Source organism: Atractosteus spatula, chromosome 22 (genome assembly GCF_055471065.1).
Source record: "Atractosteus spatula isolate fAtrSpa1 chromosome 22, fAtrSpa1.hap1, whole genome shotgun sequence".
NCBI lineage: Eukaryota > Metazoa > Chordata > Actinopteri > Semionotiformes > Lepisosteidae > Atractosteus > Atractosteus spatula.
The window spans coordinates 4,725,111-4,752,843 of NC_142727.1; the positions used below are offsets into that span (position 1 = coordinate 4,725,111).

Consider the following 27,733-nt stretch of genomic DNA (forward strand, 5'->3'; position numbering starts at 1 on the left):
TTTGATTTTGAACTTTTTTTATTTGATTTGAACACTTTTCCTGTACAACACACCGGACACCCAGAATGTAAACACTGACAGGAGGTGCCCTCTTCAGTAGCCGGATGACCAGACACCCCTACCAAAACCCAGCTACCCAGCCAGGAGGTCAAACACAAACACAATCTCCACCCCGAAAAAAATAGAGAAAGAAGTCCCAGAATAACCCATTACTCTTCACCAAAGCTCCCCCCCCCCCCCCCCACACTGAGCCGGCCCTCCGAGGCTAGGGGGGAGGAGGAGACCGCTGGGGTCGAGCCCTGTCCTCCAGAACTCGCTGTGCCAGGCAGCTCCCCCAGCACAGTCAGGGTCAGAGGATAAAGCCTTCTGCCCCCTTCAACCCTCTACATCAGGGTTGCTGGGCCAGAACCCACAATAGGATTTTATTTCTCGTGCTGAGAAAGCAGGACCATAGTGTGTCACCTGACGTCCAGGATGCTCATTTTCTTCCTTGTTCTCTATCCCCCCTCCCCTCCCCCAAACGCAGTCTGACAGTAACGGAAAAGGAACAGCAGCAGAGGGAATAAGCTCTGCTGGGTAGGACAACCGAAGTAGGAATGTGGCAACAAACCGGAATGAAAGGAAGAAAGAGACTCGGACGACCCCCCCCCCCCCTCAGTGTACGCGCGAGTGAGGCTCCCGCTGCTGGTGAGGGAAAGGTTGGCGGCCGGCGCCCTGAAGAACCGCCAAAAGGGCATCATGGGACAGGAGGCGAGGCGCCGCGGTCTTCAGTGTTGCCTGGAAACCGTGGCTGCTGTTTCACACCGAAATGTAGGCCGGACAGGAAGACGGGGCCTCTGTCTCCACAGCTCCACAGTCGCACACCGCTTGAACGGTCAGCAAAACCCCAGGAGAGGCCTCTGGGACAGCCAGCGCTGCCCGAGGAGCGCCGAGAGTTCTCCGGCTCGGCGCGACGACGACTTCAAAACACCGGACGCCAGCGGACGACCTCCCAGCTCCGCACATCGCATCGCTGGCTGCAGACCCGCCCTCCCTCACCGGCTCTTCAGAGAGGAGGGACGCTCGTGATCGGAAGGAGAGGTTCGCACCCCCCCCCCTCCCCCGTCTCCACCCAGTCCTCCCCGTGGACCGAGCGCTGGGGAGGGGCGCGGTTTGGCTCAGAACGGGGACAGCGTCTGAACACAGCGCAGACGTGGGGACGGAGTCAGAGCTCCCCCTGGGGACCCCTGTATTTCACATTTGAGGAGCCTGTGGGGACCCCTGTATTGGACATGTGAGGAGCCCATGGGGACCCCTGTATTTGATGTGTGACAGGCCAGTGGGGACCCCTGTATTTGACGTGTGTGGAGCCCGTGGGGACCCCTGTACTTGATGTGTGACAGGCCAGTGGGGACCCCTGTATTTGACGTGTGTGGAGCCCGTGGGGACCCCTGTACTTGATGTGTGACAGGCCAGTGGGGACCCCTATATTTGGACGTGTGTGGAGCACGTGGGGACCCCTGTATTTTGATGTGTGTCGAGCACGTGGGGACCCCTGTATTTTGACATGTGAGGAGCACGTGGGGACCCCTGTATTGTGACGTGTGTCGAGCATGTAGGAACCCCTGTATTTTGACATGTGAGGAGCACGTGGGGACCCCTGTATTGTGACGTGTGTCGAGCACGTGGGAACCCCTGTATTTTGATGTGTGTAAAGCATGTGGGGACCCCTGTATTTTGACATGGCAAAGCATGTGGGAACCCCTGTATTTTGACATGTGAGGAGCACGTGGGGACCCCTGTATTGTGACGTGTGTAGAACACCTGGGGACCCCTGTATTTTGATGTGGGTGGAGCCCGCGGGGACCCCAGCAGAGGGAGCGCTCCAGTCCAGCGCCCACTCACCCCAGTGACCTGCGCCCATCCCTCAGCGCCGCGCGCCGGCAAGACGGGGCCCAGAGCGCAGCGCGGGGGTCCACCGAGCCCCGCCTTCTCCCCCCCCCCACCCCCCACCCCACAGGCTGGCGGGCGGAGAGGGAGGAGAGGCCGGGGTGGGGGGCGCACGTGGTCAGGGCTGAGTCCGTTTCCGGGCTGGTTTGGGCCTCCTGGGCTTGAGGATGACGTAGCTGGTGTAGCGGGTGTGCTGATCGGACAGGTATGGCACGAAGAAGGCCCGGAGCAGCCGAGAGGACCTGCAGGGCACAGGGAGAGCGGTCAGTCTGTCCCGGCTCTGGCCAGACCGCACAGAGACACCCAGGGCGATTGTAAACGTCCTGCTCTCGATTATATCTCATGTTGCCGACACTCCCCGAGCAGGCTGTGAAACAAGGAATAACCGATGTAGCAAGACAAATGAAATCACATCAAACCACACAAGAACACAAGAAAGAGAGACATTTCGAAACACCGCAGGGCTGCAAAGACAGCACAAGGGAGCCGCTGTGGCCTCCCCTGGTCCAGGGTGGCGGGGACAGTGTGAGTGCGGTGCTCCCTCTGGTGGCCACGGTGGGGCTGTGCAGCCAGGTGCTCCTGTCTGGGGAAGAACAGGTCTGTTTTCTGCAGCCTAATGACAGCAGAGAAGGGTCAGGAGGCTGGGGAAGTGATTAGACCAGGGGTCTGCAGCCCCATCTCTCCACAGACCGTTTCGACCAGGCTTTCGAAGTCTTTTTAAATTAGCAGCGGCTTGAGGACTGAAGAGAGGCTAGAGGCCGACGCTGGATGAGGCAGTGGAAGTGCTCTCCACAACACGGGGCCACGGGACCTGATAGGCGGACTGCGGAAAGAGGAGGTCAGAAGAGGGACCCCGTCGTGCGTCCCCCAGTATTACCATGTCCTGCCCTGCACACCTGCGCAGGTGAGAGATGTGCCCAGTGCCTGCACTGCGCAGCCTGTTCTGCGAGCTGCAGTACCACTCGATTAAAGACAGTGGTTTACATGCTTGCAAGAAAAAAAAAACAACTGTTTCACTGCAGCTATTGGAGCTAAAAGAGCTAAAAGAGTCAGATCCCTTCTCCCTGGTGGACTCGTGAACATATTTCTCCTTGCCAGGCTTGCTGTGTGACAGCCTCGTGCAGCAGTAGGCTCTTCAGCGAACGAGGTACCTCTGACATGAATGAGCTGCCCGAGTGGCATAATTAGTTGCCCGGCTCAGATCGCTATTCTAATTCAATTACTGGCACCATTTATCAGCGCAGGCAGCCCGGGGGGCCGAGCTGGCACTCGGTGACGTCAAGCAGGGAGACGCCAGCAGTCCCACAAGGCCTTGCTGCAAGAGGCATGAACGTGGGGGGGGAAGAGGTTGTTCGGCGGTATCGTCTCCTCTTGGAAGCCCTGAAGTTTCTCTTTAGCGCGCAGGAGCGAGAGTCTGCACGGGGGGGAGGGGGGGGGCCGCCGGAGCTGCAGAGCTGTCTGGGGCGAGCAGGAACTGTCCTCACTCTTCTTACACTCAGCTGGGCGGGCGACTGTAGCGTTTTATCTTCCTGATTCCCCATTTGAACACAAACTCACAACCCTCCCACCCTCCCCAAAGCAAAACACATCTACCTACATGCACGCACACACAGCGGGATGTTTAAAGAGAGAGAGAGAGAGAGAGAGAGAGAGAGCGAGCATCAATAACAGCTCAGTTGTCAAGGTGCTTTGCAGGCATGGAAACGAGTTTTATCACCATAGCAACCCCCGTCCCCCTCCTTCCCCAAAGATGAAGTCAGGCCTACACTCCCCCCCGAACTCTGATCACACCGTCTTTGTGCGTGTGTGTTTTGGGGGGGGGTGTTTATTGGAAAAAGTGGGAACAGAGCTGGCTCATTACCGGCTCTGCATGGGGCCCCCTGATCCGGTCTGATCTACGGGAGTGAAACAGCTTGTCCTCGTCTTCCTTCTCAAAGCTAATTTCTTTTAAACATCCACACAGAGGCTCCAGCTGTTCCCTTCCAACTGGAACCACTGCTCAGTCCAGCCTGCTGCTGCGCTGCTGGGTGACCTTGGAGGAGAGAGGGAGGGGGGCAGCAGGACAGGGGCAGGAGGAGAGAGGGAGGGGGGCAGCAGGACAGACACAGGGGCAGGAGGAGAGAGGGAGGGGGGCAGCAGGACAGACACAGGGGCAGGAGGAGAGAGGGAGGGGGCAGCAGGACAGACACAGGGGCAGGAGGAGAGAGGGAGGGGGCAGCAGGACAGACACAGGGGCAGGAGGAGAGAGGGAGGGGGGCAGCAGGACAGACACAGGGGCAGGAGGAGAGAGGGAGGGGGGCAGCAGGACAGACACAGGGGCAGGAGGAGAGAGGGAGGGGGGCAGCAGGACAGACACAGGGGCAGGAGGAGAGAGGGAGGGGGCAGCAGGACAGACACAGGGGCAGGAGGAGAGAGAGGGGGGCAGCAGGACAGACACAGGGGCAGGAGGAGAGAGGGAGGGGGGCAGCAGGACAGACACAGGGGCAGGAGGAGAGAGGGAGGGGGGCAGCAGGACAGACACAGGGGCAGGAGGAGAGAGGGAGGGGGCAGCAGGACAGACACAGGGGCAGGAGGAGAGAGAGGGGGGCAGCAAGACAGACACAGGGGCAGGAGGAGAGAGGGAGGGGGGCAGCAGGACAGACACAGGGGCAGGAGGAGAGAGAGGGGGGCAGGAGGAGAGAGAGGGGGCAGGAGGAGAGAGAGAGGGGGGCAGGAGGAGAGAGAGAGGGAGAGGGGCAGGAGGAGAGAGAGAGAGGGGCAGCAGGACAGACACAGGGGCAGGAGGGAGAGAGAGAGGGGGGCAGGAGGAGGGGGGGGCAGCAGGACAGACACAGGGACAGGAGGAGAGAGAGAGGGGGGCAGAAGGAGAGAGGGAGGGGCAGGAGGAGAGAGAGAGAGGGGCAGGAGGGGAGAGGGAGAGGAGCAGGAGGAGAGAGAGGGAGACGGGCAGGAGGAAAGGGAGAGGAGCAGGCAGAGAGAGAGACAGGGGAGGGCACAGCTGGAATGTGTGCAGTATGTATTGACATTCTGTGCCCTTGTCCTGTGACAGAGCTGTCTGCCGGAGCTCCAGAGAGTGGGGTTCTTACTGTCTCTCAGCCCAGGCAGGCACCTTCGACACCACCCCTGCTCCTGGGAGTCACTGGGCTGGACGTCCAGCGGTCAGTGCAGCTGCTCACCTGGCGGAGTCCAGGAAGGGCTTGTAGGCGATGACAGTCCACTCCTCCTTGTTAGCCGCGTAGCGAGGCTCTCGAGGAGCTTCGGCCGCAGTGTCCAGGTCCACCAGGTAGTGGCACTGCTTGATGTCCACCTGGGGAGGACGAGCGTGTCAACACTAGTATAGTCACACAGCGGGGCGCCACATGCTCTCCGCCTGGACACACACTGGACATACTGCACACACACCGGACACACACTGGACATGCCGCACACACACCGGACACACACTGGACATGCTGCACACACATCAGACACACACTGGACATGCTGCATACACATCGGACACACACTGGACATACTGCATACACATCAGACACACACTGGACATGCCGCACACACACTAGACACACACTGGACATGCCGCACACACACTAGACACACACTCGACATGCCGCACACACATCATACACACACTGGACATGCTGCACACACACTGCACACACACCAGACACACACTGGACACGCCGCACACACACCGGACACACACTGGACATGCTGCACACACACTGGACACACACTGGACATGCCGCACACACACTGGACACACACTGGACACGCTGTGCACACACCGGACACACACTAGACATGCTGCACACACACTGGACACACGCCGCACACACGCCGGACACACTGGCAGACATGCAGGACTGGGCTGTGCTCGATCTTTCTAAACCTGGACTTGCGTGTAGAGCTCGCCAGCTCCTTTTTGAAACTCGGGTTTTCAAAACATGCACAGGCCAGATCTGGGCACCGCAGGTGGAACCTAGCTCACAGCCACATCTGCCATGACACAGAAGTCAACAACTGGACATCTTCCCTGTCAGATAAACAACAAATAAGAGCCCTTTCCCAGCTCAGGGTATTTTGGTCCCTTCCTGTATTTAAGACCTGCTGGCTCTCGTACATATCGTACTGGTTTATAGTTCAGCAACAGCACGTCTGTCAGGATACTGACATCATCACTCACAGAAGGGAGCTGAGCTCGTACAAAGCAGCACCAGGATGGCCCCGATGCAGGGTGCTGAAGCTGCAGGTAAACCCTGGAATGGCTCTATCCGCTATGCAATGGGAGTCTAACGGAGCGCAGAGACAGGAGGGGAGTTTGTGCCCGTAGTGTGGGAGTGCGCTTCCTGTATGAGCTGCTCTCCTCCAGCTCCAACCCAGACACCTCCGGAACACGCTGCACCTGTGACAGCCGAGGCCGTGACTATTTTCAGGTCCGCGCTGACAAGGTGACTCAAGTACTAATCTGCTCTTGGCAATTCCCCCCCCTACCCCCCCTCTCGGGACCCTCTCTCCCTCCTGCCTCTGATCCACTGCAGACGCTCACACCCGTGATCCCAGTCATGACGTGTTTTCCCACTTTTAACATTTTAAAGTCAAATCCCGGTAATCCTCATGCCCAAGTACATATTTCATTTCCCAACGTGGTTGGACTAAGGGATCTGAGCCGTCCAATAGTATTCCCTTTCATTCCATCAAACGGCTATCAGCATTGCCAGTGCTTTTTTTTAAAGCATTGTTGTTTCTCAATAACAGCTGGGTAGGATTGGGGTGCATTGAAAGTAACTTTGAGGATAATGACACTGTGGTGGATCTGCTGAATCTGCTGTACCTGTGTAGGGACCCGACATATAGAGCTCTTGTTGTCTGTGCTGTACTGCAGACACACAGACGGAGCTCCTGTTGCCTTGTGCTGTACTGTACACACACAGACGGAGCTCCTGTTGGCCTGTGCTGTACTGTAGACACACAGACGGAGCTCCTGTTGGCCTGTGCTGTACTGTAGACACACAGACGGAGCTCCTGTTGCCCTGTGCTGTACTGCAGACACACAGACAGAGCTCTTGTTGTCTGTGTTGTACTTCAGACACACAGACAGAGCTCCTGTTGCCCTGTGCTGTACTGTAGACACACAGACAGAGCTCCTGTTGCCTGTGCTGTACTGTACATACACAGACAGAGCTCCTGTGTTGTACCTTGTCTGCTCTGCAAAGGGACAGATGATTATACTGTAGCTTCAAGAGATATGACTCATTTCTGAGGATAAGAAATGAATCAAATATTTGCTGAAAGAAATAAGGAGCAATGTGAAATGAAGGAAGAAATAAAAACAAAGCATACATCTCTTTCTTCAAATGCCAAAGGGTAGAAGGTACTATTCAAAAGGCAATGCCTGACTCTAGTGGCAATGCTGTTTGTTCAAACGGTCAGAGACAATTCTATCAAACCACATTCAGCCGGTACCTTTTTATACCTCCCTCCAGTGACTCACTTTCAAACTGACAGACTCGCTGCTAGGCTTACTATAATAATAATTGCTTACACTTATATAGCGCTTTTCTGGACACTCCACTCAAAGCTCTTTACAGGTAATGGGGACTCCCCTCCACCACCACCAATGTGCAGCCCCACCTGGATGATGCGACGGCAGCCATAGTGCACCAGTACTCTCATCAGCTCTCAGTGGGGAGGAGAGCAGAGTAATGAAGCCAGTTCAGAGATGGGGATTATTAGGAGGCCATGATTGGTAAGGGCCAATGGGGAATTTGGCCAGGAAGCCAGGGTTACACCCCTACTCTTTTCGAGAAACGCCCTGGGATTTTTAATGACCACAGAGAGTCAGGACCTCGGTTTTACGTCTCATCCGAAGGACGGCGCCTGTTTACAGTGTAGTGTCCCCATCACTATACTGGGGCATTAGGACCCACACAGACCACAGGATGAGCGCCCCCTGCTGGCCCCACTAACACCTCTTCCAGCAGCAGCCTCAGCTTTCCCAGGAGTCTCCCATCCAGGTACTGACCAGGCTCACACCTGCTGAGCTTCAGTGGGGCTGCCAGTTGTGAGTTGCAGGGTGATATGGCTGCTGGTTAAACCAACTTTCTATAAGCTCCTGGGTCTGGTCTTGTTCTACTGCACTTCTATTAAACCATGGCCTCTGCCGTACACAGCAAAAGACCCATCTCCCACAGCACAGCACTGCAGGTTTTAGACATGTTTTCGTACACGGACACATGACCCTGAAAAAGTATTCAGTACAACTGTAGTAAGCGTATTATTGTTCCAATTATCTCATCCAGCCATGAAGCCAAATTATTAGCTTCAAGACCATGGCTGAACAGCTTGTTCCACACTCCCACCACCTTTTGGGCAAAGGAGCACCACCTGTTCTCGGTTTTTAATGCACTTCCATGTAGTTTCCACTTGTGACCTCTAGTCTGTTTTTCATTGTTGGTTCTGAAGAAGTCTGATGGGTTGACTTTGTTACTGCCCATGTCAGGCCCCCTCATAATCTGCTCTGTTCAAGACTAAAAAGGATCAGTTCTTTCAGCCTGTCTTAGCAGCAGACAGGAGAACAGGGTGTGGACAGCAGGGAATCACGGAGCAGCAGACAGGAGAACAGGGTGTGGACAGCAGGGAATCACGGAGCAGCACACAGGAGAACAGGGTGTGGACAGCAGGGAATCAAGGAGCAGCAGACAGAACAGGGTGTGGACAGCAGGGAATCGCAGAGCAGCAGACAGGAGAACAGGGTATGGAAAGCAGGGAATCAAGGAGCAGCAGACAGGAGAACAGGGTGTGGACAGCAGGGAATCACGGAGCAGCAGACAGGAGAACAGGGTGTGGACAGCAGGGAATCGAGGAGCAGCAGACAGGAGAACAGGGTGTGGACAGCAGGGAATCGAGGAGCAGCAGACAGGAGAACAGGGTGTGGACAGCAGGGAATCACGGAGCAGCAGACAGGAGAACAGGGTGTGGACAGCAGGGAATCGAGGAGCAGCAGACAGGAGAACAGGGTGTGGACAGCAGGGAATCGAGGAGCAGCAGACAGGAGAACAGGGTGTGGACAGCAGGGAATCACGGAGCAGCAGACAGGAGAACAGGGTGTGGACAGCAGGGAATCGAGGAGCAGCAGACAGGAGAACAGGGTGTGGACAGCAGGGAATCACGGAGCAGCAGACAGGAGAACAGGGTGTGGACAGCAGGGAATCGAGGAGCAGCAGACAGGAGAACAGGGTGTGGACAGCAGGGAATCACGGAGCAGCAGACAGGAGACAGCAGACAGGAGACAGGAGACAGGAGAACAGGGTCACCAGCTTTAGGTTTTTGGGAATTCACATCTCTAAAGATCTAACCTGGACTGTGAACACTGACTCTATCATGAAGAAGGCTCAGCAGCGCCTTTATTTCTTGAGGTGCCTCAAGCGATGGGGGATGCCAATACATGTGCTGGTGAGCTTCTACCGCTGCACCATCGAGAGCGTCCTCACCAACGGGATCGCCGTGTGGTACGGCAACACCTCTTCTCGAGAGAGGAAGGCACTGCAGAGAATGGTCAATGTGGCCCAGAAGATCATCGGCTGCGGTCTCACCGAGATTAAACAGCTCTATGAGGACCGCTGCCGTGGTAGAATTCTGGCCATCACAGAGGACAGTCAGCACCCCGGGCATGAGCTCTTCACCCCACTGCCCTCAGGCAAGAGATACAAGAGCATACGGACACTGACCACCAGATTCCTCAATAGCTTCTACCCACAAGCAGTGAGATTGGCAAACACATTTAGCCATCCCCCTCGGACCACACCTACACCATCACCATCTACCTCTTTATGATTTCTTATCTATTGCACATCTCCAGTCATTGTTTACACGTCTGTATTGTTTACATTCAAACTGTCTACATGTTTACTTGCACATTGTCTATTGTTTGTTTGTACACTGTCTTGATGCACTGTTTGCACTTTGTCTTGTTTTTTACACTTGTTTTACAATCGAGAGACTTTCTGTCAGTAAGAATTCCATTGTACCAGCACCGGTTACATATGGCAATAAAGTTCAAGTTCAAGTTCAAGTTCAAGTGTGGACAGCAGGGAATCATGGGGCAGCACACAGGAGAACAGGGTGTGGACAGCAGGGAATCACGGAGCAGCAGACAGGAGAACAGGGTGTGGACAGCAGGGAATCACAGGGCAGCAGACAGGAGAACAGGGTATGGACAGCAGGGAATCACAGAGCAGCACACAGGAGAACAGGGTGTGGACAGCAGGGAATCACGGAGCAGCACACAGGAGAACAGGGTGTGGACAGCAGGGAATCACGGAGCAGCACACAGGAGAACAGGGTGTGGACAGCAGGGAATCACGGAGCAGCAGACAGGAGAACAGGGTGTGGACAGCAGGGAATCACGGAGCAGCAGACAGGAGAACAGGGTGTGGACAGCAGGGAATCGAGGAGCAGCAGACAGGAGAACAGGGTGTGGACAGCAGGGAATCACGGAGCAGCAGACAGGAGAACAGGGTGTGGACAGCAGGGAATCATGGGGCAGCCACAGGAGAACAGGGTGTGGACAGCAGGGAATCACGGAGCAGCAGACAGGAGAACAGGGTGTGGACAGCAGGGAATCACAGGGCAGCAGACAGGAGAACAGGGTATGGACAGCAGGGAATCACAGAGCAGCACACAGGAGAACAGGGTGTGGACAGCAGGGAATCACGGAGCAGCACGCAGGAGAACAGGGTGTGGACAGCAGGGAATCACGGAGCAGCACACAGGAGAACAGGGTGTGGACAGCAGGGAATCACGGAGCAGCAGACAGGAGAACAGGGTGTGGACAGCAGGGAATCACGGAGCAGCACACAGGAGAACAGGGTGTGGACAGCAGGGAATCACAGGGCAGCAGACAGGAGAACAGGGTGTGGACAGCAGGGAATCACGGAACAGCAGACAGGAGAACAGGGTGTGGACAGCAGGGAATCAAGGAGCAGCAGACAGGAGAACAGGGTGTGGACAGCAGGGAATCGAGGAGCAGCAGACAGGAGAACAGGGTGTGGACAGCAGGGAATCACGGAGCAGCAGACAGGAGAACAGGGTGTGGACAGCAGGGAATCATGGGGCAGCACACAGGAGAACAGGGTGTGGACAGCAGGGAATCACGGAGCAGCAGACAGGAGAACAGGGTGTGGACAGCAGGGAATCACAGAGCAGCAGACAGGAGAACAGATTAAGGACAGCAGGGAATCGAGGAGCAGCAGACAGGAGAACAGGGTGTGGACAGCAGGGAATCACGGAGCAGCAGACAGGAGAACAGGGTGTGGACAGCAGGGAATCATGGGGCAGCACACAGGAGAACAGGGTGTGGACAGCAGGGAATCACGGAGCAGCAGACAGGAGAACAGGGTGTGGACAGCAGGGAATCGAGGAGCAGCAGACAGGAGAACAGGGTGTGGACAGCAGGGAATCACGGAGCAGCAGACAGGAGAACAGGGTGTGGACAGCAGGGTCTCACAGAGCAGCAAGATGATCAGCTTCTCCGATTCACTGTAGCCTGAACGCAATGACGACAGGCAACGTCAACGGACCATAAATACCTGCTGCACAGCTCCCAGGCCCAGAGAGAAAGAGCTGTCTATCCAGTGACTCAGACACGCACACAAAAATATTCTCTGCGATTCCAACACCAACAACAGCAAATGAGAAAAATACTCAGGGCCCTGTAACAGGAGCCATGACTCACTGCTCACTGGAGGGGGTGGGGGCTGGGGGGCAGGAGGATTTCTGGGAGTAAAACTTCAAACGCACAACTTTTCTCTTCTCGTTCCCTCTGCGCCTGTGTCTCAGAAACAGGCCCAGGGAGAAGGGTCGGGCAGCGTGACCCAGACTCTGCACGCTGCACTGCGCGAGTGAGGGGACAGGAGCCAGCAGCCAGACTGCCGCCCTGGCACGGCCCCTGGTCGCTAACCCCCCCGCCACCCGCGGGCTGTGCGGGACTCTCAACCCACCATGAATCACGCTCATATAGCGCCTTTCTCCTCCATCGCGCGTTAATTAAAGTCGGTGGCGCGTCCGTGAGCCGAGCGGACGAGGGGGCGCAGGAGAGCACGGTATTGCCCGATCGGGGGGCTCCGGCGCTCCAGCCTGCCCGCGCCGGGCTCACACTGCCCGTCTGTCCGATCGACAGGTCGCCCCCCCAGCGTCAACAAAGAGCACAATCAGGGGTGCAGGCTGCAAAACGAAACGATGCCGCGGGGGGGGGTCGTTCGGACATAGAGCACAAAGAGAGGCGCCCCGCAGGTGCACACGAGACGGTACCCAGGGTGCACTGTCTCGCCCCGAGCGAGAGGCGCAGGCGCCAGCAGAGGGCTGCAGCCCCGGCCCCGCAGGACGAGGGAGAGGGTGAGCAAGAGCAGGCAGCACGCACGGAGGGGGGATGGGGGTGCACGGGCTGAAGGACCTCGGTTTGCATGCAGCCCCTCGTGCTGCACTGGGGGGCCCCGGCGGCGGGACTCACGTAGCGGGACGGCTCCTCCAGGTTCTGGTCGTTCATGTGCTCAGGCACCGTCTGCGTGGCGCAGGGACCCTTGGCATAGGGCTGGGGCAGCTGTCCGCGGAACTCTGACTGGATGAACTGCAGATGCCAGCTGAGACACAGAGCAGACAGGGAGGCCGGAGTGTCACCAGGACACAGAGGAACAACCTCCGGGTGTGCAACTGAGGAACACACCCCCCCAGACTCTCTCACACACACACACACACACACTCCCCCAGACTCTCTCTCACACACACACACACTCCCCCAGACTCTCACACACACACACTCCCCCCAGACTCTCACACACACATACTCCCCCAGACTCTCACACACACACACTCACTCCCCCAGACTCTCACACACACACACTCACTCCCCCAGACTCTCACACACACACACACACACTCCCCCAGACTCTCACACACACACACTCCCCCAGAATCTCACTCACACACACACACACTCCCCCAGACTCTCTCACACACACACACTCACTCCCCCAGAATCTCTCACACACACACACTCCCCCAGACTCTCACACACACACACTCCCCCAGAATCTCACTCACACACACACACTCCCCCAGACTCTCACACACACACACATACTCCCCCAGACTCTCACACACACACACTCACTCCCCCAGACTCTCACACACACACACTCACTCCCCCAGAATCTCACACACACACACACACTCCCCCAGAATCTCACACACACACACACTCACTCCCCCCACACACTCCCCCAGGATCTCACACACACACACTCCCCCAGAATCTCACTCACACACACTCCCCCAGAATCTCACTCACACACACACACTCCCCCAGACTCTCTCACACACACACACACACACACACACACACTCCCCCAGACTCTCACACACACACACTCCCCCAGAACCTCACACACACACACTCCCCCAGACTCTCACACACACACACTCACTCCCCCAGACTCTCACACACACACACTCACTCACTCCCCCAGACTCTCTCACACACACACACACTCCCCCAGACTCTCACACACACACACTCCCCCAAAACCTCACACACACACACATACTCCCCCAGACTCTCACACACACACACACTCACTCCCCCAGACTCTCACACACACACACACACTCCCCCAGACTCTCTCACACACACACACACTCCCCCAGACTCTCACACACACACACTCCCCCAGAACCTCACACACACACACATACTCCCCCAGACTCTCACACACACACACACACATACTCCCCCAGACTCTCACACACACACACACACACACATACTCCCCCAGACTCTCACACACACACACACACTCCCCCAGACTCTCACACACACACACACACTCCCCCAGACTCTCACACACACACACTCACTCACTCCCCCAGAATCTCACACACACACACACACTCCCCCAGAATCTCACACACACACACACTCACTCCCCCCACACACTCCCCCAGAATCTCACACACACACACACTCACTCCCCCCACACACTCCCCCAGGATCTCACACACACACACTCCCCCAGAATCTCACACACACACACTCCCCCAGAATCTCACACACACACACTCACTCCCCCAGAATCTCACACACACACACACACTCCCCCAGACTCTCACACACACACACACTCCCCCAGACTCTCACACACACACACACACTCCCCCAGAATCTCACACACACACACACTCCCCCAGACTCTCACACACACACACACTCCCCCAGAATCTCACACACACACACACTCACTCCCCCCACAATCTCACACACACACACACTCACTCCCCCAGAATCTCACACACACACACTCCCCCAGAATCTCAAACACACACACTCCCCCAAACTCTCACTCACACACACTCTCACACACTCCCCCAGAATCTCACACACACAGAATCTCACACACACAGAATCTCACACACACACACTCCCCCAAACTCTCACTCACACACACTCCCCCAAACTCTCACACACAGTCTCACACACTCCCCCAAACTCTCACACACACACACTCCCCCACAATCTCACACACCCACTCCCCCAGACTCACACTCACTCTTACACACACACACTCCCCCAGACTCACACACACACACTCCTCCAGACTCACACACTCACTCACACACACACACACACACACACACACACACACTCTGCAGTGCCCCAGCTCCAGCTGCTGTGGCAGGGGGGGCACAGACAGGTGCCACTCACTTGTCCGGCAGCAGGAAGCTGCTGGGGAAGCGGTGCCACTCCTTGCCCACGCACACGCTGACCGGCCTGCCCTCGGGCACCGTGTGGATGGTGGGGTCCTTGGCGATGCGGTGGAATTCTGGGTACAGGTCGAGGGGAGCGTGGTACCCTGCGGGCGCACAGGACGGACAGGGGGGCGTCACGACAGAGCTGCGGGCGGGGGCCCGCGGGCAGGCGGGCGTGCACGGCGCCGGCAGCCTCACCTCGGAAGAGGGCGACGGAGCGCGAGAGGGACAGCAGGGAGGAGAGCAGGACGCAGCCCAGGGCCAGCCAGTGGGAGGACACGGTGTAGTGCTCCAGGCGGTACCGCTGGAACAGGAAGTGGTAGCACTTCTGGAAGGCGGAGAGGACACAGGCCGGGGTCAGAGGGCGCGAGCGGACACCTGCAGCGGCCCCAGGCAGGTCATTGTCTCGTGTCCTGCCCGTTCCGTCTCCCTCCGCGCGCTCCTCTCTCTGACCCACCTGCAGGGACGACAGCGCCACGGCTCCGCACAGGCAGATGAGGGGGTAGATGGGAAACAGGAAGCGCTCCTCCTTGTGGGGGCGTGTGAAGAACACCAGCATCCAGATGTACATGGGTGACAGGGTGAGCCAGTAGGGCCGGCCCAGGTTCTGCACTGGAAAGAGAGACACACACACACAGGTCACACTGAGGCTCTCTGCTGCTCTCAGAAGACGAGGCCTCTTCTCTCCCACAGCCAGGCTGCCAGGCTCCTTCTCCACGGACCTTATTGAGCTTGAGAGGAGCTACACCTGCCCTGTTCATCTTTGTCATGAGTGTCAGCCCTGGACTTACTGTCCAAAACAACACTGGACACACTGACCCCCCACAGCCCCGGACTCACTGACCCCCCACGGCCCCGGACACACTGACCCCTCACAGCTCCGGACACACTGACCCCTCACAGCTCCGGACACACTGACCCCCCACGGCCCAGGACTCACTGACCCCCCACACCCCTGGACACACTGACCCCCCACGGCCCCGGACTCACTGACCCCCCACGGCCCCGGACTCACTGACCCCCCACACCCCTGGACACACTGACCCCCCACAGCTCCGGACTCACTGACCACCCACAGCCCCGGACACACTGACCCCCCACAGCCCTGGACACACTGACCCCTCACAGTGCTGGACACAGTGATCCCTCACAGTGCTGGACACACTGACCCCCCACGGCCCCGGACTCACTGACCCCCCACGGCCCCGGACACACTGACCCCCCACACCCCTGGACACACTGACCCCCCACGGCTCCGGACACACTGACCCCCCACGGCCCCGGACTCACTGACCCCCCACGGCCCCGGACTCACTGACCACCCACAGCCCCGGACACACTGACCCCTCACAGTGCTGGACACACTGACCCCCCACGGCCCCGGACACACTGACCCCCCACAGCCCCGGACACACTGACCCCTCACAGCCCTGGACACACTGACCCCTCACAGTGCTGGACACACTGATCCCTCACGGCCCCGGATACACTGACCCCCCACGGCCCCGGACACACTGACCCCTCACAGTGCTGGACACACTGACCCCCCACAGCCCCGGACACACTGACCCCCCACGGCCCCGGACACACTGACCCCTCACAGTGCTGGACACACTGACCCCCCACAGCCCCGGACACACTGACCCCCCACACCCCTGGACACACTGACCCCCCACGGCCCCGGACACACTGACCCCTCACGGCCCCAGACACACTGACCCCCCACGGCCCCGGACACACTGACCCCCCACGGCCCCGGACTCACTGACCCCCCACGGCCCCAGCCACACTGACCCCCCACACCCCTGGACACACTGACCCCCCACGGCTCCGGACACACTGACCCCCCACGGCCCCGGACTCACTGACCCCCCACGGCCCCGGACACACTGACCCCTCACAGTGCTGGACACACTGACCCCCCACGGCCCCGGACACACTGACCCCCCACGGCCCCGGACACACTGACCCCTCACAGTGCTGGACACACTGATCCCTCACAGTGCTGGACACACTGACCCCCCACGGCCCCAGACTCACTGACCCCCCACGGCCCCGGACACACTGACCCCCCACACCCCTGGACACACTGACCCCCCACGGCCCCGGACTCACTGACCCCCCACGGCCCCGGACTCACTGACCCCCCACGGCCCCGGACACACTGACCCCCCACGGCCCCGGACACACTGACCCCCCACAGCTCCGGACACACTGAGCCCCCACAGCCCCGGACACACTGACCCCCCACAGCTCCGGACACACTGACCCCTCACAGCCCCGGACACACTGACCCCTCACAGTGCTGGACACACTGACCCCTCACAGCCCCGGACACACTGACCCCCCACAGTCCCGGACACACTGACCCCCCACAGCTCCGGACACACTGAGCCCCCACAGCCCCGGACACACTGACCCCCCACAGCCCCGGACACACTGACCCCTCACAGCCCCGGATACACTGACCCCCCACGGCCCCGGACACACTGACCCCTCACAGTGCTGGACACACTGACCCCTCACAGCCCCGGACACACTGACCCCTCACAGTGCTGGACACACTGACCCCCCACAGCCCCGGACACACTGACCCCTCACAGCCCCGGACACACTGACCCCTCACAGTGCTGGACACACTGATCCCTCACAGCCCCGGATACACTGACCCCCCACGGCCCCGGACACACTGAGCCCCCACAGCCCCGGACACACTGACCCCCCACAGCCCCGGACACACTGACCCCTCACAGCCCCGGATACACTGACCCCCCACGGCCCCGGACACACTGACCCCTCACAGTGCTGGACACACTGACCCCTCACAGCCCCGGACACACTGACCCCTCACAGCCCCGGACACACTGACCCCTCACAGCCCCGGACACACTGAGCCCTCACAGCCCCGGACACACTGACCCCTCACGGCCCCGGACACCAGGGTTGAGCTGTGCATGATCAAGACAGCAGCGAGAGATCCACACTGGGATTCTGCGGCCGGTATCCGGTATCCGGTATCCGGTATCCCTACCGTTGAAGCGATGCAGCAAGGCCTCCATGAGCGCGGTGAGGGGCAGGGCCAGCAGCGCCAGCACGAACACCAGGTTGAAGTTCAGGAAGCCGTTCACGAAGTAGTAATGCCAGGGCTCTGTGCCTGCAAGCACACACACAGAGCAGACCTTGACTTTCCTGCTGCAGCTGCTCCCTGACCTCTGGATTTATCACAGTCCCTGCTGCACCGGGACCGAAGACTGTTCAAGCACGAACGCTCAGAGGTCACAGCACACAACCGTAGTTCAGGAAGAAAAACACAAGAGCAATCTGACTCTTCAGCAGCTCTCCCACACAGGGCCTTACACGGACGATACTAACGGGCATCATGGGATATGTCGCGAGGAAAAAAAGATGCCTGTACTCGTCTCCAACAAGAAAAACAGTCCTCAGGGAATTCATAGCAAACAGCCAGGGGAGACAGCTGGGGTCCTCACTCCAGCTGCAGGGTAACAGGCTCAAGATTGGGGTACCATCGCTCCCTGTTTCCCAACGTCAATCCCAAACCTTAAAACTCTCGCTCTCCAAATCTCCGAGGGGGTCACACCCAGCAGACAGGGTGTCGGACTGCGGATCAACAAGTTTTTTTTCACCATCCGGCTTTTATAGGAGAGACTGGGAGGTGAACCCGGGACCCCCACGCTGAGCTGACTGTGAAGCCTGCTCCCGTTCAGCACACTGGGTTCCTGCACCTGCATTCACACTGGACCACGGCCTCTCGCCTCGAGAGAGCGTCTCCCACAGTCACCACTCATCCTACACAGAATCTGGAGGAGATGGAGAAACTGCAGGACGAGGTCGCTGCAGAAACGCCCCACTGATCAGGCTCCTCTGCTCAGTACAGTCAGCTGCAGGTAGGGCGGACTGGGGCAGAGACAGGAAGCCCCGCACTGTGCACGCCCAAAGCTCGACGCTGCCCTCTTGTGGCTGTGTCTCAGAATTACAGCTCGCAGGCTCGATGCTGATATTTGGTGGTCGATCACTACAGCCTCCGTCCTGCCCTCCTGTGGCCATTCCCTCCAATTACAGTTCTCCGTGCCCCGTGGGACACGGTGTACTGCAGGGAAAAAGAGTCCTGCAGCAGGCTGGTAGAGTTATTTATCATAGTTACGTCATGGCAAACGTCTAAAGAACTAGAAAAAAGGAACAAAAATAAAGCCCTCACCGTATAGGTCAGGCCCATGGGGGGTGAAGACGTTGTAGAGGACGATGTTGAGGGGGGCGATCACCAGCTTGCCGTAGTAGTGACTGTCCAGCAACACCACAGGGACCTGAGCAGAGAGGTGAGAGCGCGCTGTTTGACACGAGAGGAGGGGGGGGACGACAGGATCTCAAGACTCTTCTCCGGAGCCGCGATACAAGGCTACAGCGCGGGAGAGCGCCCCCGCCCCCGCAGGCCTGCCGGTCAGTGAGCTCCTGCCCTGTACGCAGGTCCAGCGGCCTTACCAGGAACAGCACCAGGGCCAGCAGCGTCCAGGAGAGGAAGCTCCTCCACCTCCTCCTCCGCAGCAGCAGGTCGAAGGCGATGGGGAGCCTGGGGGGGGACAGGAGGGGCCGGGGTCAAAGGTCGCGGCCGGGAGGCGCTCTGTCAGCGTCCTGTCAGCTGCCGCGTGCCCAGCCCAGCGTGGGCAGCTCTCTCTCGGGGCCCACCCCACCCCACGCGGCTATGACTCCCCCCAACCCCCTCCCCCGAGACGACGGGGCTGCCTGCGACCCTCGATGTGTTCAAGCCCAGACTGCTGCAGTGTTTTTAACTTTTTGCTGTGGGCGAACTGATCGTCTTCAATAAGAAAGAAAGTGCCAGCAGCTGTATCACCCTGCAGCTCCCGGCTGGCAGCCCCGCTGGAGCTCAGCAGGTGTGAGCCTGGCCAGTACCTGGAGGGGAGACTCCTGGGAAAGCTGAGGCTGCTGCTGGGAGAGGTGTTAGTGGGGCCAGTAGGGGGCGCTCACCCTGCGGTCTGTGTGGGTCCTAATGCCCCAGTACAGTGATGGGGCATTGTAAAAAAGATATCATACTGTACAAAGGTATACTGTAAAAAAATAAATTCTGACTCTCCTGACTCTCTACGGTCATTAAAAATCCCAGGGCGTTTCTCGAAAAGAGTAGGGGTGTTACCCCAGTGTCCTGACCAAATTCCCCCCCTGGCCTTTACCAGTCATGGCCTCCTAATAATCCCCATCTCTGAACTGGCTTCATCACTCTGCTCTCCTCCCCACTGAGAGCTGGTGTGTGGGGAGAGGACTGGAGCATCATCCAGGTGGGGCTGCACACTGGTGGGGGTGGAGGGGATCCCCATGACCTGTAAAGAGCCTTGAGTGGAGAGTCCAGAAAAGAGCTCTATAAGAGTAAGGAATTACTATTAAAACGTTCCACACGGAATTTGTGATGAACAGCCAGGGGAGACAGCTGGGGCTCTCACTCCGTCTGCAGGGTAACAGGCTCAAGATCAGGGTCCCATCGTTCCACGTTTCCCCAACGTCCATCCCAAACCTTAAATCTCTCGCTCTCCAAATCTCCGTGGGGTCACGCCCAGCAGACAGGGCGTCAGACTGCGGATCAACAGGGTTTATCACTACCTGGAAGTTCAGTGACTGTGTGTGTGTCCATGTGCTTCTTGGGCGACTCAATCTGCCCCCCCCCCCCCCCCCCAGCGACAGCGCAGGCCGGCACACTCACCCCAGCAGGGCGCTGAAGGGCCAGCCCACGAGGGCCCCGGCAGCCACCCCCAGCACGGCCACCCCCGGCCGGTCCTGGAACCAGCCCGTCATGGCCACCAGGGTGCAGTACATGCAGAAGCTGCTCGGCAGGTAGGCTGGGGACGCAGAGACCAGACAAGGTCAGCCCGCAGCTCGGCGTCCAGACAGAGAGAGGAAAGAGGCAACGATTCCAGCACATTTCTGAAAAACACGACCTGAAAGCAGGGCGTCCTGGCAGAGAGAGAGAGAGCCAGGACTGCTCCCCAACAGGATCCCGCAATGACTCTGAACACTGGGCACTGGCTAACTCGGGTTTAGCTCAGGGAGCCGCGCAGCACAGAGCTTTGCGGGTCAAAGAGCAAAAAACAAACCCGGACGACCTCCCGAGGACGACAGATACTGGCGTGTTTGTGAGGGCTCGGTTTCGTGCCGGGTGTCGGCCGTGGGCTGGCTGACCAGCCGCAGCGCCTCTCCGCCACGCTGGGGGCGTCGGCCCGGCCCCCCCCCCCCCCCCCCGGACGAGACCAGCCACACCCTACCTGCAGCCGAGCAGAACATCCCCGCGCTCAGCACCAGGAACGCCAGCATGAGGCGGCCCACGTGGAGCCCGAACTTCTTGCACACGGCCCTGCGGCACACAGAACACAGGACACACTGTGAGGGCCCGGCAGGGGGCAGCTGCTCACCCAGGGCCCTGACCTTTCATGTGGGCATGACCAACGTGCTGCATTCCATGGATGCCTTCAAGACCAACAGCGAAATACAAGTCAAAGGACACAAGAGAACCCAAGAGGAAGAGATAAGATAAGATCACTTTATTGGCCCTGTACAATTCCTTGCATTAGGAATTTGTCTTTTCGCAGACCCCAGCTTGCTCTCCATGAGACACACAGACAGGGAGAGAAGCTTGGGGTCAGAGCACAGGGTCAGCTATTTATACGGCGCCCCTGGAGCAGCTGGGGTTAAGGGCCTTGCTCAGGGGCCCAACGGAGTAGGATTCCTCTGCCAGCCACGGGATTTGAACCGGCAACCCCCCAGCCACAGGCGCAGATCCTGAGCCGCAGAGCCACCCTCCGCCCAAGAGGAGACAGCACAGGAGGCACTCCTTCACACAGGGGGCTGCAGGAAACCCAGCCGATACCCTGGGGTCTTTCAGGACACAGCTGGGTGAGAGCCGCCCGTCAGGACAGGAGGCACACCTTTCCACAAATTGCTTTAGGAAAGTGGAGCAAGCTGTCCAGCTGTGCTGTAGAAGCTGATACTCTGGCTTCTTTTTAAAGGGGAACCACAAAGCTACCTTCATATTTCGGGGTTAGAAAGAGTCAGCATTGACGAGTGCGTTTCAACTCACCATAAAAGTCAAATGGACACAGTTATGTGTAAAACCTCCAATCTACATCCCAAAATAGACAAAATTTCCAGGGACGCGCAGGGCCGCGTTCTGCGATTCAACAAAACGTCTGGTGACGTGTTGCAGCCCTGTGATACCGGAAACAAGCAGGCTTTCGAAGACATCTCTTTTAATCCAACTGAAATATCTCTCTCAGGACCTCACATGGGCACTCAACACCTCCAGTCTCATCCTGAAGGCACAACAGCGGCTGCACTTCCTGAGAAGGCTGAAGAAAATCCGCCTGCATCCACAGATCGTCACCAACTTCTCCAGACGGACGGTGGAGAGCATACTGACCAGCTGCATCGCAGTCTGGTACGGCAACTGCACGGCAGCTGACCAGTTTTGGGTGGCCAAAACTGCCCAACACATCATCGGCGGTGCCTTACCATCCATCCAGGGAATCTACAACACCAGCAGTCTGAAAAAAGCCACCAAAATTATGTCTGACCCCACTCACCCCAGTCATAACTTGTTTGTCCCCCCTACCATCTGGCAGAAGGTTCTGGGCACTCCAGTCGCACACTAGACTCCAAAATGGCTTGTTCCCCAGAGCCGTCAAGCTGGTGACGCCCCCGCTCCCTCCCATCATGCTATGATCTCTCCTCTGTACCCACAATGACTGTACTCCAACACCACTACATACACGACAACTGAATGTAAGCCAAAATTGTACTTAAAACTGTACTAGTGGAGTTGTATTATTTATTAATCACTGTATTACTTTTGCACTGTTTTTGTCCTGTTTGTATACTTTTCTCTGTTTGGATATTTGCAGTTTTTGACGATTTTGCACTGGCACCATACTGTTGTTTACACTGTTATTGTTATTGCGTTACTGTCTGTTGTCTTGTCTTCTGTTCTATTTATATACTGCACCCGAGAGACTAATGAGAAACACTTTTCACTATACTTTGCACCCCTGTAAGTATAACGACAAATAAAGTTTAATTGAATTGAAATATTGCTTGATTTCGAGACAGGCTTGCTAACAAATACAACATACTTGTTAACTCAGGCTGCAGATCATGTTGGAACGTTTCTGCTGTGAAATGTCTGCTGCACAACCTGTACATATTCGCTCGTCCATCCCATTACATCAGTCAGTGCAGGGACTAGTGAGCAGGAAGGGCCGCCTCACGTCACGGTGCTCACAAACTCACTCTCACCCGTGGTGAGACCGGGGCTTTGCGACAACATGGTGACTCACAGCACTTTCGCAAAGCTCCCGATTTTGTGATTAATTAGAAATTCGTAATTTTTTTTCTATACCGTCAACGGATTTATTTTGTTATCGAGATTTAATAACCGGTCTGAGAAGCCGGGACTGCAGTTCCCTTGAAGACCCAGCTAGGATCGACTAGCTGCCGACCCCCAGCCGGACCAGCCGGGCCGAAGGGCCTCTCGTTTGTGAGCATTCCTACGTTCAGTAGTGCAGTGAGGGGGAGTGGCGGGGGGGGGGGCGCGGCGCGGGCGGGAGCCGAGCGTGGGAGTCCTCACTGACTTGTAGAAGTAGAGCTCGCAGACGCAGCAGGCGAAGGCCAGCAGGCAGCGCAGGAAGTAGAAGACCAGGACCTGCGGAGGGAGCAGAGCGGACTGTCAGAGGCAGGCAGGCAGGGGAGGGGGGAGTCTCTGGAGCCGGAGGCTGGCCTCTCCCGAGACCCGACCTGCAGGGGGCGCCGGATCCGTGGGGAACAGCTGGAGGGGGATCTGGGCTCCAGAGCGTGAGAGACCGCGAGGGCCACAGCAAGGGGGAGAGCCTGAGCTTCTGGTGCAACACGGTGTCCTCTCTGCTGCCCCATGAGCCACCACAGACAGGGGCCGCTCACCCTGTTGCCCTGCAGGGGGCGCTCACCTGGTCAGTCTACACGGGCCACTCACCCTGTCAGTCTATTGCCCTGCAGGGGGCGCTCACCTTGTTGGTCTGCAGGATCCTGGCGTGGAAGCAGGCCGGGAGGGCGTGGAGCCACAGGTAGGCGTAGGAGCGGATGGCGTACGTGGGCGAGTACTCCCAGGTCTGCATGCCCTTCCCGTACAGCAGGAAGTGGGTCTAGGAGGGAGGAGACACATGACTTACTGCACTGTGCTCCCTTTCATTGTCCCAGATGGGAAATTTGCTTTGCAGGTAGGTAAACAACACAACGCAATGCACAATACAGTTAACACAACATGAACACATTAACAAATAATACAATACATGTATGACGAAAAAGAAAGAAAATAAACATAAATGCAATAAAATATACAATCAATTGTTCACATTAAGCAGGTCAATAGGCTTGGGAATATAAGATTCTAAAGGAGAACTTATTTCTATTGCACTTGAATCTACAGTAGGTAGTTTAAATTGATAGCGTGAGCAGTCGTGAGCCGGTGTGAGCCGTCGTGAGTCGATGTGAGCTGGTGTGAGCCGTCGTGAGTCGATGTGAGCCAGTGTGAGCAGTCGTGAGTCGATGTGAGCCGTCGTGAGCCGTCGTGAGCCGTCGTGAGCCGTCGTGAGCCGTCGTGAGCCGTCGTGAGTCGGTGTGAGCCGGTGTGAGCCGGTGTGAGCCAGTGTGAGCCAGTGTGAGCCAGTGTGAGCCAGTGTGAGCCGTCGTGAGCCGGTGTGAGCCAGTCTGAGCCAGTCTGAGCCAGTGTGAGCCAGTGTGAGCCAGTGTGAGCCAGTGTGAGCCGTCGTGAGCCGGTGTGTGCCGGTATGAGCCGGCGTGAGCCGGTGTGAGCTGTCGTGAGCCGGTGTGAGCCAGTGTGAGCCGTCGTGAGCTGTCGTGAGCTGTCGTGAGCCGGCGTGGCTGTGTCCAAGACAACATGCCCAGCCCTGTGAGAGCCAGGAGCAGGCAGCAGGAGTCAGGAGCCCTGCGGCGGGGCGGCGGTACTCACGGGCTCCCAGTAGTTGAAGGTCTCGTCGCAGTCGGAGATGTTGCTGAGCAGCGCGGCGCAGAAGCGGGCGGAGACCAGGCACTTGAAGGCCGTGGAGCCCTCGGGCGCCCACACCTGCCCCGCCCTGCTGGAGCCCCTGCAGGAGGGGGAGAGACAGAGAGACGGGTGAAAGGGGGCAGACGCAGCGCGGGGGACCAGCAGGCACAGAGTGTTACAAGACCTGTGACTGTATCCTAGCGAGGCGACTGCCACAGGCCTGGAACTTGCACTAGTACCCCAGGAGCTCACTCACCCAGGCTGGGGCAGCTCAGGGGTGAGAACAGACCCGCAGATCTCCGCAGTTCTCCCTCGGCACTGCCACGCCTCTCAGAGCAGCCTGGTGTGCCCCAGATTGACAGCACCCCTCAACAGACTTGCACCACTGTTTCTGTGTGCTGTGTTATACCTCCCTCTCTTAATTCACTCACAGCACAGCTGGACAGGATACTCAGACCTGCCAGCCTGGTTGTGTAGCGAAGCTAGTTCGGACACGGTGACGTCATCGCCCTCCCTGGGGGTTCGCGCCCCAGGTGTGGCGGGACGAACCGGGTGGCGGAGGGCACGAGCCCGCGCTGAACCGCGACGGTCACAGTTCCTCACTTTTCTCCCCCATACCCTCTGGGAAGCGTTATAGGAGCATAACGGCACGGACTTCCAGATTCAGAGACAGCTTCTTCCCACAAACTGTCAGACTACTGAACTAATAATAATTAATAATAACTCCTCACACTCCTATAGCACTTTTCTGGACACTCCACAAAACACTTTACAGGTCACGGGGATCCCCTCCACCCCCACCAGTGTGCAGCCCCACCTGGATGATGCTCCAGTCCTCTCCCCACACACCAGCTACTCATTTTTTCTTCTCACACTGCTTGTGACTTGTAACTTGTTGTTGTTGCTGCTGTTCTGTGTTTATGTTTTGGTGATTCTTTAACGTCTTAGTATCGGAGCATACATGCAAATAAGCATTTCATTGCACTTGCGCATACGACAAATAAACTGAACTGAACTGAAGCACGGGTCAGGGAGGAACCCTCTGATCGTGATGTTCATAGCCCGACACCACCAGCACCTGGACACCTCTGGGCGCACGGCAGGGGTGACGTGTTCTTCTTCCCGGCTGTCAGAGCGCACGGGTGCGCGGCTACGTGTCGTGCAGAGGCAGCTTCGCAATGAATGAAAAGAGATCGAAACAAGCAATGCGCGTTTCTTTTCCGGCACGAATCAGCGTCTCCTCCTGAAAGCACGGAGCCCGATCTCTAAGTCAGGCGTGATGCCGTTGACTGAATGTTAAACCCGCAATCGAGATGGGAGAAGAGGGATTGCTCGGGTAGCTTAAATGGAGTGGCAGATGCGAGCTGCTGACACTGTCAGAGAGATCGCGGCACTCACTCATTCCTGGTTTCCGAGGTTTTACTCTCCTCCGACCCTTTGATTTCGTCTCTGATCCTGGGGTCGCTGCCGACATTGGGGCTCCCGCTGTTTACCTCCTGCTTGCTTCCTCGCCTGACTCTCTGCCGGAGACCCCTCGCCGCCATGTCTGCTACTGGCACGGCTCGGCTTCAGTCGCACACAAAAACCGTGGGACCTAATGGACTGTCAGGTGGCCATATTGAGTAAGGGCACACGTACAGCCCATACTACAGCGTCATAAATTGGACAAACTACACAGGATTGATCGATAACGCAATTCCAGTTTGACCATTATTTATTACCATTATTAATTATTAAAGCTTTAATCATGTAGAAGATGAAGGTATCTGAAGTAAAATATTTTACCTCTTTGGACTTGCACGTGATTATTTCCAGAAAAACCTGCAATACTTTTGTACATACGGTTTATAATGAGGGTCTTAAATTACAATATATAATAATTATATATAATACATAGTCTTTAAAAGTGGCCAAAAGTGCTTTGCAATAAGGAAAAAACACACAATAAGAGGAGACACCATAATTACACAATTACAATAAAGGTTTGGAATAGAGTAGGAAAGCAAATTAATTAAATTAAAGTCCTTCTAAAAAAGGGTTTGATTCCAGATTTGAAAGTGCTCAGGGAAGGCGACTCTCTGATATCCTTGAGGACAGAACTGCAGAGTTTGGGGATGTAGCAGGAGAAGGCCTTGTCACCCACAGAGTGGGGGATTGGGGGACAACCAGTACAGGAGACCAGAGTCAGACGAACGAAGGCTGCGAGGTGGGGAGTGGGGAGATAATAACTGAGACAGGTACTGAGGTGCAGAGCCAAACACAGCCTTATAAGTGAACATGAGAATTATGCGGTTGTCACAAAACCGGATAGGAAGCCAGTGCAGGGACCCCAGGATGGGAGTAATGTCACCAGATCAGGATTCTGTTTGGATTTAGATACCCCAGCGAGTAGAGTATTACAGTAATCAAAAGAAAATGGAAAGAAAACAAAAGTGTTGACCAGTCTTTCAGTAACAGTTAGTGACAACATAGGACGTAGTTTGGCGATATTTTTGAGATGGAAGAATGATGTTTTTACAATATGTTGCACATGTGGGTCAAACGTCAAGCCTGGATCAAATATCACCCCCATGTTCTTCAATTTAGACTGAAGCTTAAGTAAAGAGCCATCCACAGACAGGGTTACTGCACTGACTTTACACAGCTGATGGGAGGAGCCGAGAAGCATGACTTTGAGCTTAAATGAAGGAAATTTGCAGTCAGCCATGCTTTTATGTCAGAGATGCATATAGAGCAGACAACGACATCAGTGTCAGGATTAGTCTGGACGTAGATTTGAGTATCATCAGTGTAGAAATGATAATACAGACAATGTGATCTTAATAGCTGACCAAATGGGAACATGTAAATGCTGAACAGTAGGGGACTCAGTATTGAGCCCTGAGGAACACCAGACTCTACGAGTCCGACTTCAGAACTGAAACTGCCAAGGTAGAAAAAGTGTTAGTGAGG

The 27,733-nt window shown here is 57.0% G+C and overlaps 1 protein-coding gene across 1 annotated transcript; it reads right to left on the bottom strand.

The window, feature by feature from the left end:
* On the bottom strand, nucleotides 1-26,346 carry alg9 (ALG9 alpha-1,2-mannosyltransferase). Its single transcript, XM_088940022.1, has 15 exons — nucleotides 26,180-26,346; nucleotides 24,746-24,881; nucleotides 23,784-23,918; nucleotides 23,373-23,443; nucleotides 21,015-21,103; nucleotides 20,456-20,591; nucleotides 19,225-19,312; nucleotides 18,944-19,049; nucleotides 17,759-17,881; nucleotides 15,185-15,339; nucleotides 14,926-15,055; nucleotides 14,684-14,831; nucleotides 12,437-12,566; nucleotides 5,106-5,236; nucleotides 1-2,171 (listed from the first exon to the last, which is right to left on the bottom strand). The coding sequence occupies exons 1-15, from the start codon at nucleotides 26,323-26,325 to the stop codon at nucleotides 2,048-2,050; spliced, it is 1,848 nt and encodes a 615-aa protein (XP_088796148.1). The 5' UTR covers nucleotides 26,326-26,346; the 3' UTR covers nucleotides 1-2,047.
* Between the last annotated feature and the right edge of the window lie 1,387 nt (nucleotides 26,347-27,733).

Bases quoted from the DNA above. Each gene is read 5' to 3' on its own strand.
- alg9 (XM_088940022.1), bottom strand. From the start codon at position 26,325: ATGGCGGCGAGGGGTCTCCGGCAGAGAGTCAGGCGAGGAAGCAAGCAG. The intron at 24,882-26,179 runs GTGAGTGCCGCG...CCCCTCCTGCAG, and splicing joins ACCTCGGAAACCAGGAATGA to GGGCTCCAGCAGGGCGGGGC. The intron at 23,444-23,783 runs GTGAGCGCCCCC...CTCCCTCCGCAG, and splicing joins GGATCCTGCAGACCAACAAG to GTCCTGGTCTTCTACTTCCT.